The sequence below is a fragment of the Mesoplodon bidens genome (genome assembly GCF_964165515.1).
Source record: "Mesoplodon bidens genome assembly, chromosome: 1".
Classification (NCBI taxonomy): Eukaryota; Metazoa; Chordata; class Mammalia; order Artiodactyla; family Ziphiidae; genus Mesoplodon; species Mesoplodon bidens.
Window position 1 is genome coordinate 38,862,389 of NC_138176.1, and position 16,708 is coordinate 38,879,096.

The 16,708-nt window shown below is 39.4% G+C and overlaps 1 protein-coding gene across 6 annotated transcripts in view; it reads right to left on the reverse strand.

The window, feature by feature from the left end:
- Positions 1 to 5,702: 5,702 nt before the first annotated feature.
- Positions 5,703 to 16,708, reverse strand: part of STAMBPL1 (STAM binding protein like 1) — a 44,924-nt gene continuing 33,918 nt past the window's right edge. For 4 of the 6 annotated variants that reach the window (XM_081232096.1, XM_081232098.1, XM_081232097.1 and 1 more), the window contains 4 exons: positions 16,457 to 16,594; positions 11,248 to 11,360; positions 9,677 to 9,776; positions 8,083 to 8,424 (listed from right to left, as the gene is read on the reverse strand). In XM_081232096.1, coding sequence (XP_081088222.1) covers positions 8,368 to 8,424; positions 9,677 to 9,776; positions 11,248 to 11,360; positions 16,457 to 16,594 — 408 coding nt within the window. In that variant the 3' untranslated portion in view covers positions 8,083 to 8,367. Of the gene's footprint in view, positions 6,246 to 8,082; positions 8,425 to 9,676; positions 9,777 to 11,247; positions 11,361 to 16,456; positions 16,595 to 16,708 lie in introns of those variants that run through there. The other 2 variants (XM_081232099.1, XM_081232101.1) reach the window with 2 other exon arrangements.

Here is a 16,708-nt window from a genome sequence, read left to right on the forward strand (position 1 = left end):
CCTGTCGCCTTGGCCTCTGATCAGCACCAGGCTGATCACGTTATTTCTGTTAGGCTGACCTCACCCATTACAGAGTGGCTCCCTCTAGTGGTACGGCCGAGGACATGACAACCAGGATGTGTAAGTTTTCCCGGAAAGGGTAGAATCACATTAACACGGGAAGTGCCAACCAATGCCGTAAGTGGGAAGAAATTGAAAACACACAGGAGATAAACATAAACATGGGTTAAAATGTATCAGCAGGATAATCCACACTGACTCACAACTTGCTGAGTCATTATATAACTTTGCTCTCTATAACTTCCTGACTGGTAGCCTAGTGGGTGAAAATAAAACAACAGCTCTGTGTGCGTGTGTATGTGTGTGCTTGTACACACACATACATACATATATTATACATGCACATATATACGACTTTTTATATATAACATATTAAACTTAATTAAAACAAAGTATGACTTAAGTTTACCAGGGGAAACATAGATTTTTAAAAAACAGAAACAGTGCTCTAAAATCTCACTACACATCTAAATCATCTGTTTCCCTTCTCCTAATCAATATCTGTCTCTGAAAATGACACTACAGTTACTTTCACACCAGAAGGGATGGGAAAAATAACAATACTTTCCAAGGACCACTGGTGTCAATCATCACCACTAAGGGATTCACACATATCTTCACTCATTTGTTCTTCAGAACTCTTTGGGGAAAATATTATTATCATGCCCATTTTATTTTACTTTATTTTGACATAATTTTTTATTGAAGTATAGTTGATTTACAATGCTGTGTTAGTCTCATGTGTACAGAAAAGTGATTCAGTTATACACACATATATATTTATTCTTCTGCAGATTCTTTTCCCTTATAGGTTATTACAAAATACTGAGTAGAGTTCCCAGTGCTATACAGTAGGTCCTTGTGGGTTATCTTTTTTTTTTTTTCAGGCTGCACCACACGGCATGCAGTATCTTAGTTCCCCGACCAGGGATGGAACCTGTGGCCCCTGCAGTGGAAGTGTGGAGTCTTAACCACTGGACCACCAGGGAAATCCTGGTTATCTATTTTTTTATATAACAGTGTGTATATGTTAATCCCAAACATTTTATAGAGGAAGAAACAGAAGTTTTCCCTTAATATCATTATATAGGAGAGCTGCCAACTTCTCTTTTACCCAACTTCTCTTTTACCAACTTTGTACCCAAGGTACAAAGATGTATAAAAATACTTTCTCTGCCCTAAAGCGTCTTTGTCTCAAAGCACTTTTCTGCCCAGGCTGTTTAGCATCCTCACAGCTCCCCAGCTGTGTGCCACTTGTCTTCCTGGGTATAAACATCTGAGTGTGGTCAGCAGCCACTGTCTGTCCTTGGGAGTTAGGAGGTGGATCTCCGTCCATGGAAGCATCTCACTGCAGAGACCTCAGAGTCAAAGATTTAATGCCTGTTTGGTCCAGAAAATCCAAGCTTCCTCTGGTCTCCTCTGCCTGTAGCTTCAGCCAATTAAGATTAATACTACAAATAATAAGAGATGGCATGTGCTGAGTAACTGTCATGACCAGATCCTGCCAAGCCTTTTATATTAGGACCTCATTTTATCCTACAACAGCCCTATGGATTGGATATTCTCACGGCCTTTTTACGGATGGAGCAACCGAGGCTACGAGTGGTTAAGGAACATACCCAATGTTATACTACTGGCAGAGATGGGACTTGGGCTTGGTTCCAAATCCATACTCTTAGCCTTTAAGCCAGCATTTCTCAAAGAGCAGGTCACAGAGGTCAACCTCATCAGGAGCTCATTTTAAATGGACAGATTTCTGGGAAACCCAAAGCCTGTCAAACTAGGAGGTCTGAAGCTGTGGCTGGGAACTTGAGCTTTAATCAGATTTCTCTGGTGATTCTTCTGCATATCAAAATTTGAGAACCGGGGCTTCCCTGCTGGCGCAGTGGTTTAGAATCTGCCAGCTAATGCAGGGGACACGGGTTCGAGCCCTGGTCTGGGAGGATCCCACATGCCGCTGAGCAACTAGGCCGGTGAGCCACAACTACTGAGCCTGCGCGTCTGGAGCCTGTGCTCTGCAACAAGAGAGGCCGCGATAGTGAGAGGCCCACGCACCACGATGAAGAGTGGCCCCCACTTGCCACAACTAGAGAAAGCCCTCGCACAGAAACGAAGACCCAACACAGGAAAAAAAAATTAATTAATTAATAAACTCCTACCCCCAACATCTTCTTAAAAAAATTTTTTTTTGAGAACCACTGTTAACGTCCTAGGATTGAAATTTTCCAGTTGCAAATTTATGCTTACCAGGCAAGGCACTCCATACCCACTAAATTGAAACTTAAGGATTAGTGTACAAATACTTGGAAACAGGTTACTTTCATAATTGAGGCAAAGATCAAGCATTCCCGTTGTAGTCACTGCAGGGTTTAGGTAAAGCGAACCAAGTTGACTGTAGTGTTGTACTTCACTTTCACCACCAGAGGGCGCGAGCTCTCCGGTTAAAAAAAAGGACGTTTAGAACAGTCTCATCTGGAAACTGGCGTGGCCCGAGGCAAAAATCAGGAAAACCTGAACCACCCACCAAATGCGCATTAGTGAAATGTTCTTTCCGTGTGAGCACCCAGCCGCAGTGCCTCCCAGTTATAGATCAGAAACTCCTCCCCTTCATGCCACAGATGCCCAAGACTTGGAGGACTGGACAGGTGGCAGCATCTCTTTTTTTTTTTTTTTTGCGGTACGCGGGCCTCTCACTGTTGCGGCCTCTCCCGTTGCGGAGCACAGGCTCCGGACGCGCAGGCTCAGCGGCCATGGCTCACGGGCCCAGCCGCTCCGCGGCATGTGGGATCTTCCCGGACCGCGGCACGAACCCGCGACCCCTACATCAGCAGGCAGACTCTCAACCACTGCGCCACCAGGGAAGCCCATGGCAGCATCTCTTGATGAGCCTCACATGAATCTCCAGAGGAGGTAAACCCAGCAACAGACAGGTTTGGCTGCTTCATGAGTCCTCTTCTCTCCCCTAACAATAGCAAACCAAACTCTATCTAACACTTCTCCTATGACCACCAATTTTCCCAGAACGGGCCCATACAGCCCCTGAAGATGACATGAGTTTTTAATAACATTGATCCACATCATGCAACCTTTGCTGCGAGCATATGAGCAAAAGGAAGCACTATTTTTTAAAAACGAATAATTCTCCGTTGTCTGTGCGGCATCATTTGTGTCGTCAGGCCGAGCTTCAGTATTTTTAGCAGGATTTCAAACAAAGAACAGCCTGGAAAAGAATTTGCAGTTCCCACAAGGGAGGGGGCTGTCTGGGCCAATACACTCACTGACTGCAACTAAGCTTATTCAAAAAGATCGGACAAAAAAAAAGAGAGAAGGAGATGGGACAGCTGGGGACGTGGTTCTTCTGCATCAGAGTATGAAAACCAGATGTTTAAGTAATGTTTATTCCTGGGAGAACCACGTCAATTCAGGTAATGTTGGAAGGGCACATACTAGAGATACAAAAAACAAGGTTCTGTCTGTATGGGACTTGCAATCTGTGGGGAAAATGGACATTAAACAAGTAGCTAGGGTGCATCATGAGGATTACAAAAGTGGAAATATACGGGGTATGAGCTCTTATGACCTCAGGGGAGGCCTCCCTGAGGAAGTAATGCTTAAGCAGAGGTTTACAGAGTAAGAGATAACTAGGAAAAAAAGCGGGGTTAGTGAGAGGGTTGAGGCTGGACAAGAGGAAGTAGGGCGTATAGGGAATGTGTTCCAGGCAGAGGCCCAGAGATGGGAGAGGATGCTGCACGTGCAGAAAAGAGAAGACAAAGAATTGAACCCACACATAGACTTTAGAAGTACGACTATACTTGACTATAACTTTCCAAAGTAGAGTTCATAACATTTTCTCTGTGAAGTGTCTGTCTTGAAATCAGACACCGATTACAAGCTATTAAGGCAACGCTGAGTGAGCACTTCGTTGTCTCTGATTCACTTGCCATTCCCGAGCATTTTCTCTTACAGGTTAAATCAATTCTTCATCTCAATTTCAGAAATGTATCTGGGAAACGAACACCCTAAAACCACCATCTCTCACTCTAATTTGTTCCTGATGGCTCCAGCTATTCCAGACTGTTCTTTATGTGGCAACTTCATGCCCCTTAAAGATGGAAAGGAATATAAATGATTACCATTTGCCTGATTGGTTTTGTAACATGGTATCTTCAAGGAAAACAGATGATGACACAGGCTCCTCCTTGATAGAGGTAAAACAAGACAACACTAAACTAAACTATTTGTCTCCATTTGGTTTTAGAATGTCTTTTGGTCTAGATAATGCCCAAGACATTGACTTCAAACAAATTAAGTAAAGCCGGTCTGCGGTCTACAGTATTCTAATTCTACCCTCTCTCCCCCAGGGTCCTTCTCCATTTTCCTGTTTTCTCTCCCTCATCCTCTGCATCTCCCCAGACTAACTAAACTAATGTTTTTGTCAGCTGCCCCCAAGAAAAATATATTCTTGCCTCGTGAAAAGCCAAGATGCTAGAAAAGGAAACAAGTTTCTTAAAAAAACAGAGAAGAGTTCTTTGCATATTGGTGTCTTCACAATAAATAACAAGCTAATGTCTTCTAAGAATAAGGAGCTGAAAGTTTACCTTTCTTCCTTTATCTCTGCCAAATACATGACATTTCTCAAGCATCCTTTTCACAGAAGACATTCGCTTGCTAGAAAATTCTGCAAGACATGCTGGAAGAGAAACATCTGCTTTCCACATTTGGGACAACTATAGCTGGTTTTGCAACAGAAATTTCGATATAAGTCCAAACCATTATAATAAGGCAGTTTCCAGCACGACCGAAGTGGGTGCAGCAGGGGATGAATTGGGGGGAAAAATACTGAACCAATTCTAGGATGTGGCCTTAGCTGATACTGTATCTCAAATATAATGCCACTTTTTCCACAAGTAAAATTCTACTAAAAAGAAACCAAGAATAACTTCAGTAGCTGAGAATAATCCACAGACATCCTGCTTTGCTCCAAGGTCTATGGAGAAGAGAATGATTTCTGCATGACAACAAAGAAAGTCATTTCCATTCCATCTCTGAGAAAAAAAAGAAAACAAATTCAGTAAATATTTTTTGAGTATTATATTAGTTTGCTAGTGTGGCCATAACAAAATACCACAGACTGGTTGGCTTAAACAACAGAAATTTATTTTCTCACAGTTCTGGAGGCTGGAAGTAAGAGATCAAGGTGTTGGCAGATTTGGTTTCTTCTGAGGCCTCTCTCCCCGTAGACGGCCATCTTCTCCCTGTGTCATCACAGGGTCTTCCCTCTGTGTCTGTCTGTGTCCTGATCTCTTCTTGTAAGGACACCAGTCACATTGGATTAGGGCCCCCTCTAGTGGCCAAATTTTAACTCAATTACTTCTCTAAAGGTTCTTTCTCCAAATACATTCACATTCTGAGGTACTGGGGGTTGGGACTTCAACATGTGAATTCTGGGGGGGACACAACTCAGCCCATAACAAGTACATACCAGGTGCCAGGCACTGAGTACAAACAGACTAGCATTCAAAACCAAAGGAAATTCTCAATACTCTGTAATGACCTATATGGGAAAAGAATCTAAAAAAGAGTGGCGAGATATATATATATATATATATATATATATATATATATATATATATATATATGTATAACGGATACACTTTGCTGTACAGCAGAAACTAACACATCGTAAATCAGCTATAGTCCAATAAAAATTAAAAAAAATACAAAGGAAGCTCAGGTGTAATTGGTTCATTTTCTACAGAAGCACAAATCTGAAAAGAAATGAACTATCTTTGCCTTTGAAGGTAAGGAAGTGGCAAATGGGGCTCTGGAATGGATTCATATTCAAATGAGGGAGCTGCACTGCCTTCTGGGAATGAGATCTTCCAGGGGAAGTTCTTCCAGAGAACGTCTATGGTCACACACCCACCCACTCACACACACACACACACACACACACTCACACACACTCACACTCATACGGGCCTCCACGGTGACTCACATGGGCTCTGCTCCCGGCCAGCCCAGCCCTCGGTGGCGTGTCCACATCTCTGATGGTTCCTCTTTCAGACACAGAACATCAGGAACTCATTCTTCCACGCAGGGCGAGTCATAGGTTTGCAGCCTCCAGGAGTCCTTCAGCTCTGTGACAAGGTCTTCCTGGGAAGTCTGGTTAGTTGGGCTTGCACCTGGCATAAGAAAACCATACGCCCTTCAAGAGCAGCTTTTCAAACATCGTCTCAGGCCTGAGATTTTGCGTCCCCTTGCAAGGGAATAAAAATGCCAAGAATGCCCCCACTCCTTTAGGGAATATGATATATCTTTTAAATGAAAAATGAGTTCCCTTCTAATTTGCTATTCAGAAGCAATATAACTGGCTCTGAATGCTCAGAGTAGCTCTTTCTATTCTCTCCAGAAATCTAAGAAGCCAAATGTTCTTGGCTTTCAATTGAGTCCTTTCTATCTCTAGGTACCATTCAATGGCCATAGTTTTTTCATCAGATACCTCTCACTGGACATCCTCTGGGTCTACTACTGTATCTTTGGTTTCCACCCTGAGGATATCATTCATTTCTCAACTCTCCCTTTCATTGTTACTTGAAATTACATAATCTTTTCCTGTGATCAAGTATTTCAGAATATCATGCTGTCCTTAAATGCTAAGATGTTGAGGACAGCATCACTCGGGGGAAAGTGGGCTGTCCGTGGAGCCAGGCTCGCAGAGTTAATATGCCCTTAGCTGTCGGAGACTATAGATTCAAGTCCCCGTGCATTGGGCAAGCAAAGCTCTTGCTTCTGGAGTCTGGGACCTGAACTCTCCAAGCCTACAAGTTGTCATAGGCAGAAACAAGTCACTGAGCTGCCCACAGTAGGCTCTTTATGAATGAGAACTAGAGTAGAAGCTAGGTTACATGATACCTGTATTAGGGAAGAGACAAGTGGGGGAGGAATGTTATCTCGCCCAAGCACAGAGTGCAGGGAATAGTCCTCCTAGGAATACAGAAATCCTTGAACTAAAAAGTAGATGTTAGTACATGAAAACAAGATCATTTAGGCAACTCAGATATAATGCCAGGGGGAAAGCAAAGTCTGGGAAAGCTGAGGTTGGCACACAAAACATTGGGAAGAGAGATGGTTAGATCAGATTAGCTTGACTTCCATTCTTCTCTCCTTTTATTTGGGCTACATTTTCTTCATAATGTTTTCCTATCAATTCAACTTGCCAACATACTCCATCAGTCCCCCATTTCTTCTATTAATCTATTATCTTTTGATCCAGGTAAATGCCTTTATTATCTGGGTACCAGTCACAAATTCCATTCCAAGCCTTGGTCATATTATAACTCTGTATTCATGATACCCTATTCAGTTTAAACACATTTTTCTTCCTATTCCCTGTGCCTTGGCTTATATAGATACTTTTAATTATGAATGTTGTTTCCAAATGATTTTATTTATTCTTTTTGGTTGAGAATTATCAGTATTTCCTAACCCTCATTTCTTCTCCCTATTGGCTTCCACAGAAATAGGCTTTACATTTCCATCTGAGCCTTTTTTTATTCCTCTCTCAAGTGTCTCTGCTTTTAGTCCTCTAAATCAAGTTAATGAATCATCGGCTATCTCAGGCCCTCTGACACCTGATCCCTGAGTAGAAGCTCAGGGCTCTGGTCTCCTACACTAAGATTGACTACAGACTCTGAGCCAGGATTCGCTGACACTGAAAACACACGATGGGCTCAACTGTCTGCAGCCGTGTTTCTTCTCACATCCTTCTTCAACCACCGCAGGGAAAAGTCTCAGAAACATATGGCCTGTCTTGGAAACCCCCTGGTACTCAGAATTTCTTATGTGGAACTACATTTCACAGGAATAAAAATAATACAGGAAAACATCTAAAGCTCTGAACACACATGCAGAGACCTCTAAAAATACCAGACAGTATAACTTTTAAAAATTGTGAATCACTACGTTGTACACTTAGAACTTATATAATATTGTACACCCACTATACATCAAAAAAAAAGTTTAAAAATTCCAGACATATTGTTGTTTGCGGCACAATTTATTATCTGGTCATAGTATTTGGGCACATTAATAGGTATTGATTTAACTCCATTGTAACCTCTCTTGAGACAAAGCAACCCAAAAAGAAAGCTTCAAAATGTGCAAAAGTAATAAATATCAAACTTTCTGATCTAAAATGTATAAATATAAAATGTCAGTCCTTTCTGGAAACATCTTAAGAAAATCCAGCAACCACAGGTCCATGGGTAAGTGTCTGGCGTGGACGGTGCTAATCTTCGGAACATATCACCTCAGATCCAGTACGATTATTTTTATGTCTTTTAGCAACACATGTTTGCATATCTAGGAAAGAAAAAATTGGCTTTACCTCATGATGTTTAACACGATTCTCTTTAGGGAGGGAGTATGAATTTCCTAATTTAAAATGTTTCTAATTTTAAAAATATTTCCACTCAGAACAAATACAATCATATGTATTCATTTTCAACAACAAGAAAATGTTTACAAAAGGTGCAAGTAATTTTCATTTTAAATAAATTCTAAGTTCAAAATACTGTTTCTCTGATGTCACAGCCAGGGAACAGCCAAGCAAACAGCCAAGCAAACAGAAAAGGATGTACTCAAATAATGTTACTTTGGGGCTATACAAAGGTAATCAAAAACATAGGATTACAGTTTTCATTGAACTGTTATGAAAAACTAATTTGGCCATATCAAGCAGAAATAATTCAGGATACATTTAATATCACTTTCTTTAATAATCGTTTGCTTGCTGGGACCCTGGAGAAAACTGTTAATTGTTTAAGTATCACACAGATACGTAAATGGAAAGGAAACTTTATGTATAATCAACTCTGCTACAGAAATACTGTCATTCTTTTGTAAGTAAAATAGTAATGACAAGAAATCAGAAGAAAATACAAAGATTGATTGATTTTATGAGATAAGAAAGTTCCAAACTAAGCAATAAAGTGTTTTATCCTATATTATATTGCTACTATTTCTCTCCTTAAAAAAAAAAGAGGCTTATGTGTTTTATAGCTGGAAGTCTCTACCTCTTAATCTCCTTCACCTATTTCACCTGCAAACCCCCTTCCCTCTGGCAACCACGCATTTGTTCTATTTATGACTGTTTTGTTTGTTTTGTTTTTTAGATTCCACATATAAGTGAAATCATATAGTATTTGTCTTCCTCCGTCTGACTTATTTCACTTAACATAATACCCTCTAGATTCATCCACGTTGTTGCAAATGGCAAGATTTCATTTTTTTTATGGTTAATATTTCATTGTGTGTGTGTATGTATATATATATATATATATATATATATATATATATATATATATCACATCTTTTTAAGCCACAGGGGTGTAATATATAGCATAACGAATATGGTCAATAATATTTTAATAACTTAGTATGGGGACAGATGGTTACTAGACTTATCATGGTGATCATTTCATAAGGTATGAAAATGTCACTATATTGTATACCTGAAAGTAACGTATTACATCAACTATATTTCAATCAAAAAAAAAGGGGGGGGTGAAAAATAGACACTATGTGCAAAAAATAACCAACGTTGTCTACTCACACTGAACAGCCTGGGGTCCTTGGTGTGTGGATGAAAGCCCTTCTTTTTACAAGCGGAAACCTCAAGCATGCCAGCATTGGTGAGCCTGAAGATGCCGGTGCTAAGTTTCAGAGTGAAAAAAAGGTACAAAACTTAAGGATCATTTGGGCTTTCCAGATGCTTTAATTTGAATGGCACAAGCATACATATTCTTCAAATGGAATGGAGAAAGAAACGACAAACTAAAAATTTTACAGTGATTTTTTAAACCAGTGCTCTGCTGACGGCCTAGAGGAAGACTGAAGAGACCAGTGCTACTGCCAAGTGCCTGAACTGCTGTGTGAGACCTTGGGAGAAAAGCTGAGACCCCTAGGAGGAAATTACAGCTGATGGATATTTCTAATTTCTCTAATACATGCATATCTCATTTTATTGTACTTCACTTTATTGCACTTCGAAGATACTGCATTTTTACAAATTGAAGGTTTGTGGCAACTCTGCATTGAGCAAGTCTACTGGAGCCATTTTCCAGCATTTGCTCACTTCACCTCTCTTTGTCACATTTTGGTAATTCTCACAATATTTCAAACTTTTCCATTATTATATTTGTTATGGTAAAGTGTGATCAGTGATCTATGACGCGCTGAAGACTCAGATGATAATTCGCATTACTGAGCAATAAAGTATTTTTAAATTAAGGTATGTACATTGTTTTTTTAGACATAATGCTACTGCACACTTAATAGTCTGCAATGTAAACATAACTTTTATATGCACTGGGGAACCAAAACATTCATGTGACTCACTTTATTGTGTCAGTTGCTTTATTGTGGTGATCCGGAACTGAACCTGCAATATTCCTGAGAAATAAATAGTATTTATAGCTGCAGTAAATATTTACTGAGTGTGGGCTGTGGTGCCAGGCACTATGCTAAGCCCTTTATGTAGACTATCATCTAGTTTCACCTTCACATCAATCTGTGATGGATAAATATCAGGGATGAAGAGACTGAGGCTCATAGTGGTCAGGTATCAAATCGGGATTCCAGTATCAGTTTGTCTGATTCCTCTGCTCATAATCGTGCCATGATAGTCATTGTCCTCCAAATTTAGGAAGGTTTTGGAGATAATTAAGCTAAGGCTGGGAATTTTCTTCTCCCTCTTTTTTTTTTTTTTTTTGTTTTTGGCCGCACCATTCAGCATGTGGGATCTCAGTTCCTGGACCAGGGATGGAACCCATGCCCCCTGCAGTGGAAGCTCAGAGTCCAAACCACTGGACCGCCAGGGAATTCCCCAAGGCTGGAAATTTTCTCACAGCAGAAATCATACAACAGAACTTAGATCTCAGACGGCACACTGGAATAACATCTGCTTTATCCACTTCAAGGTCATGTAAAGAAGGAAAACCAGTAATTCTACCACGGAAAGGATGGCAGACCTACAAGTTATGGAAGCCAGCAGGCACCAATCTCTTTTTCCCAAGGGCATGGTTTGCCTACGTATCCAAGTGCTACAACCTGGTGTGTGGACACACTTGAACCTAGGAGACCCAGACAAAGCCTTACTTGAACCCTCTCAGTAGTCACACTTACTCTTTATGCTTCGGTGAACAGACAATGGCAATGGCCTCTGGCAACATGAGCTGATAAGAACAGTGAGTGTGGAGATCAACACTGGATAAGAACGCAGTTTGGGTTGGATGTGTCTATAAAAAAAAAGAAAAGAGGACACTCTTATTGGACAATCCTATTGGACAATCAATAGCTGAGTGCTGGCCAAAGTCAGAGCCCAGGCCAAGAAAAAACTCTAGTTATTTGCTTTTTCTTTTTTACCATCATTAATCAAGAGGATTCTGAAAATGTCTTGCTGACATAATCCTTCCCTTTATGCATCTATGGAATAACTCTGACTTTGAGAAGAGGCTCTTGGGAGCGTTTATGTACTTTCTGCTTATTGGGATAACATAAAACTGAAAATTTGCCAAAGCCTTTACATAGATCTTCATTTAATCATCACAACTCATCTGGGAGATACTTAGTGTCTCAGTTTTACGTACAAGGATCCTGAGACTCCTTTAAGGAACTTGCTCACAAGGAGCACAACTGTGACTGGAAACCCAGAGATACTTATATACAACACCGTGGACATAAAAGGAAAAGTTTTGTTGAATATTCCACACTATGCTGGTATCCCTTTATGGATCCCCATTCCCTATAGATGAGGGAACAGAGCTCTCCGAGGTGTTGAAGATGTTTAGGACTCATCTCGCATGACGGGAGGGAAGGGGAGACTATAAATTAAAAGAGCTGTCTCCCAGGTTTGGGGCTATATACAGACCTGTGTTTAGGAGAGACAAACACGTGCACCCACATGATTTGTAATTCACAGCAAACCCCAACCACCCTTGAAAAAGGGATGCGATCACTTAAATCATGTATCCAACATCCCCGTCATGCTGGGTCCTGGCTCCATCGCTCCCTAGTTGTATGACACTGCAAAGATTCCATAACCTCCTCATGCCTATTTCAGCAATTGTAAAATAAGGATAATAATCATTTTCTTCATGGGATTGTTATGAAACTTAAATGAGACAATCCATGTAAAATTCTTAAAACAGTGCCTAGCACAGAGATAGGAATCAAAATCATTAGCTTTTATCATTGCTGTTGTCATTGCTGTTTTTATTGTAATGTTGTCATTTTTTTAATTTAATTTTTATTTTATATCGGAATATAGTTGATTTACAATGTTGTGTTAGTTTCAGATGTACAACAAAGTGATTCGGTTATACATATACAGATATCCATTCTTTTTCAAATTCTTTTCCTATATAGGTCATTACAGAATATTGAGGAGAGTTCCCTGTGCTATACAGTAGGTCCTTGTTGATTATTTTATATATAGTAGTGTGTATATGTTAATCCAAACTCCAAACTTATCCCTCTCCCCCTTTCCCCTTTGGTAACCATGTTTGTTTTCTATGTCTGTGGGTCTATTTCTATTTTGTATATAAGTTCATTTGTATCATTTTCTTTTAGATTCCATGTATGTGATATCATATGATATTTGTCTCTCTCTGTCTGGCTTACTTCACTTAGTATGATAATGTCTAGGTCCATCCATGTTGCTGTAAATGGCATTATTTCATTCTTTTTTATGGCTGAGTAATATTCCATTGTATATATGAACCACATCTTCTTTATCTATTCCTCTGTCGATGGACATTTAGGTTGCTTCCATGTCCTGGCTATTGTAAATAGTGCTGCAATGAACACTGGGGTGCATGTATCTTTTTGAATTATGGTTTTCTCCAGATAGATGCCCAGGAGTGGGACTGCTAGATCATATGGTAGTTCTATTTTTAGTTTTTTAAGGAGCCTCCATACTGTTCTCCATAGCGGTCGTACCAATTTACATTACCACCAATAGTGCAGGAGGGCTCCCTTTCTCCACACCCTCTCTAGCATTTACTGTTTGTAGACTTTCTGATGATGCCCATTCTGACTGGTGTGAGGTGATACTGCATTGTAGTTTTGATTTGCATTTCTCTAATTATTAGCGATGTTAAACATCTTTTCATGTGCTTTTGGCCATCTGTATGTATTCATTGGAGAAATGTCTATTTAGATCTTCTGCACATTTTTTGATTAGGTTGCTTGATTTCTTGATATTGAGCTACATGAGCTGTTTGTATATTTTAGAGATTAATCCCTTGTCAGTTGCTTCATTTGCAAATATTTTCTCCCATTCTGTGGGTTGTCTTTCCTTTTGTTTATGGTTTCCTTTGTTGTGCAAAAGCTTTTAAGTTTAATTAGGTCCCATTTGTTTATTATTTATTTATTTATTTATTTATTTCCATTACTTTAAGTGGTGGATCGAAAAAGATCTTGCTGTAATTTATGTCAGAGAGGGTTCTGCCTATGTTTTCCTCTAAGAGTTTTATAGTATCCCATCTTACATTTAGGTCTTTAATCCATATTGAGTTTATTTTTGTGTATGGCATTACAGAGTGTTCTAATTTCATTCTTCTACATGTAGCTGTTTTACACTTTTGCCAGCACGTCTTATTGAAGAGACTGTCTAATGTTGTCATTATTAACTAGAGGGCATAGACCCATAGAAACTGCTTCATGCCTTTACACATAACTATGATCTGTTGAAGAAATGCAAGATTTCAAAACCCCTTTCTACTTTATTTAATAAAATGAAGGTAAAATCCATTGATATCTATTTATAGAAAGATAAATGTCCGGCAGGGAAAAAATAACTATTGGTCTGCAAAGACTTAGATCAACTGAAGAACAGAAATTAACTTTTAAAGCCCAAGTCTTTAGTGAGGGCATGAGTGGGAGGGTCTGACTGCCTGTTACCTGATTCAGTGAAAACTTCTATTCATACATAGAGCCTTCTATGCCTTGATGAAAAAGTAAGAAGTGTTCAAAGAAGCTCTAGTGCTATGGAGGCAGCAAGCAGATTGTCAAACAGACAAATCACTCTCCCTTCAACTTATTTCCAGACTGAATGCACACTGTTAAGACATTCTGTTGTTTGTTTTTGTTTTGTTTTCATTGTTTCTGTTTTGTGTCTTTGTGTTGCACCTTAAGATATTCTGAGTCCTTCATTTCTGCCAAGAGGAATCACTCCAGCTCCAATAAGGACAGCTCTCCCATGGGAGAATGGTGCTCCAATCCCATGTCCCCATTCTATGGAGATAAAAATGATGCTGATGATGGTAATGACGATGATGACAACATCAGCAGCTGATGCCATTTATCACAACTGAATAACATGCCAGGCACTGAACTAGTCACTTTTCATGAATTAATTTTACAAGATGAGGTGAGTGCTGTTATTATCCCCATTTTACCAGATGAGGAAACTGAGCTAAGCAGAAGAGTAAATAACATGCTGAAGGGCATAGAGCTAGTTAAGCTGAGACGTCTAAATTGAAATCCAGATCCGTCTGATTCTGATTCAACCTTTCTTTCCTATGACCAATTTATATCCAAAAAATGTTAGCTCTGGAATTTGTTGCTATTGTTATGCCAATAAAAACCATCACAAAAAGTCATTACAACCACTGAAGTTTAGAAATACAGCATGTTACTGATTTCATTGAACCACAACAATCTGACATGGTAAAATTTTTAAAAAGCAAAGTCTTAGGATTCTAAAATTATGCTAAATTCATTATTTAAATAACTTCATTATTGCATACATTATATGTACATGTCAGAAGGGAAAATCTTTTGTTTCTGATCTGGGAAATGTTTTATGAGATAAATTAACACTGACTTTTCAACATAAGTGTAACTTAACTGTCATTCTTTCTCAGTTTATGTTACAATTGCTTTGCTACAATTTGTTTTCCTTTAAAATGCATTCTTGTTACAGAAAATTACATTAAACTAAATAATGCCTTTAAAATGACCCAATTTCTAAGCAAACAGTAAGGCACATACTGGTAAGGAAAACAAACAGACATACAGAAAATTTTTGCAAAGTCTTCATTATAAATAATTTCTTGTATTTGAGAGGTGGTTTATAGTTTTCAAAGGGCTTTCACGTCTAGTATGTTGCTTACAGCTCACACAAATTGGTGAGGGAGAGAAGGCATTCATTAGCCCTACTGGATCAATGAGGGAACCTGGAAACAGGACGCTAGGAGTCCTGATCCAAGGACTGTACAGGCACACAGTAATTGCAGGTGGAGCTAGGACTAGTCTCCTCTGCCCTCCTGAATTACAAAACACCAAAAGCTTGGTGATTGTGTGTGTGTGTGTTGAGGTGTGGGTGAGGATGTGTGTCCTGCCCCTCCTCAATACTTCTCTATAAAGCAAGTAAAATAAAAAATGCCTCCTTCTCACTCTTCAGAGGCCCTTGGAGGTCCCTAGGATGTGCCCTGGAAATCCTGACTAGCATCTCATGCTGTGAGATGACTTGTTTCTACACCAGGCCAAGATGTGTGAGACTGAATGGAAAAATGTCCCCAGACAGATGAAACCATGGATAGGAAAAGTACAATATCATCACCAAATATCATCAGCTATAATATGCTGAGTTCCTAGAAAAAATGTGCTAAGAAATTCACTGACATTATCTCACTATCACATGAAGTCCATTATTATGGTCCCCATTTTATGGATGATAAAGCTGATGCTCAGATTGCTTAAATAACTTGCCAACATTCCTATAGTGAATTCTTAGCAGAGCTGATATTTAAACTCATGTCTTTTGATTTGTAAGCCCTTTCCTGCTCCTATGGTGGCCTGGTGGATGTTGGAACCCAATGTTTTTGGCCCTACTCCGTGGCTGTTTATACAGTGACGCATGCATCCTTGGCCTGTAGGGGAGGTGAAGTGGAGGGTAAGGTCCCTATTTGATATGTACAAACACCTTTTTAAAAGAGACCTTTTCAGAAATTTTCTTAAAATATTTACTTTAGACCCACAGCCATGGGAAAGAGAATGTTAATAATTGTCTAATCATATTAGTTAAAAATCTGCCTAGGTCTCCATTAGACTACATAAAACCATCAAAACAAGTCAGCTGATTTCCAAATGTTTATCTCTCTTTCAACTTGGGATGGTAGGAAAAAGCATACTATAGCCCTCTCCAAATCTGGATTTGACAGATGTAGACACAGCCTAACATTGAAGAAAATGCTTTAAAACGATGACGTTTATTACACTTGAAAATTTTTAAAAAGAAACTATTTCTTAAGCTAAACTTCCTCCAGAAGGAAAACAGCCCGCCAAAAAAAATAAATAAATAAACTGAAACCCAAAAGGTGAAACGTACATGGATCCAACCCAGAGTGAGGAGATTGTGTTGATCCTGAACACCGAATAATTCTTCTACATTCTCCACGTCGCAATAGTCTGGTCCCGCAGACTGTTTTGGCACGATTAAGTGGGTAATAGTAAATTCATTATGCATCTGAAAAACAAATAGCAAAGAGAATAATAAGCATCTGGCAGAAAAAAAAAGGCTGAGTAGGAAGTATAATGTTTTAACAAGACTAGAAAGTGCCCACCACTTACATCATCATCC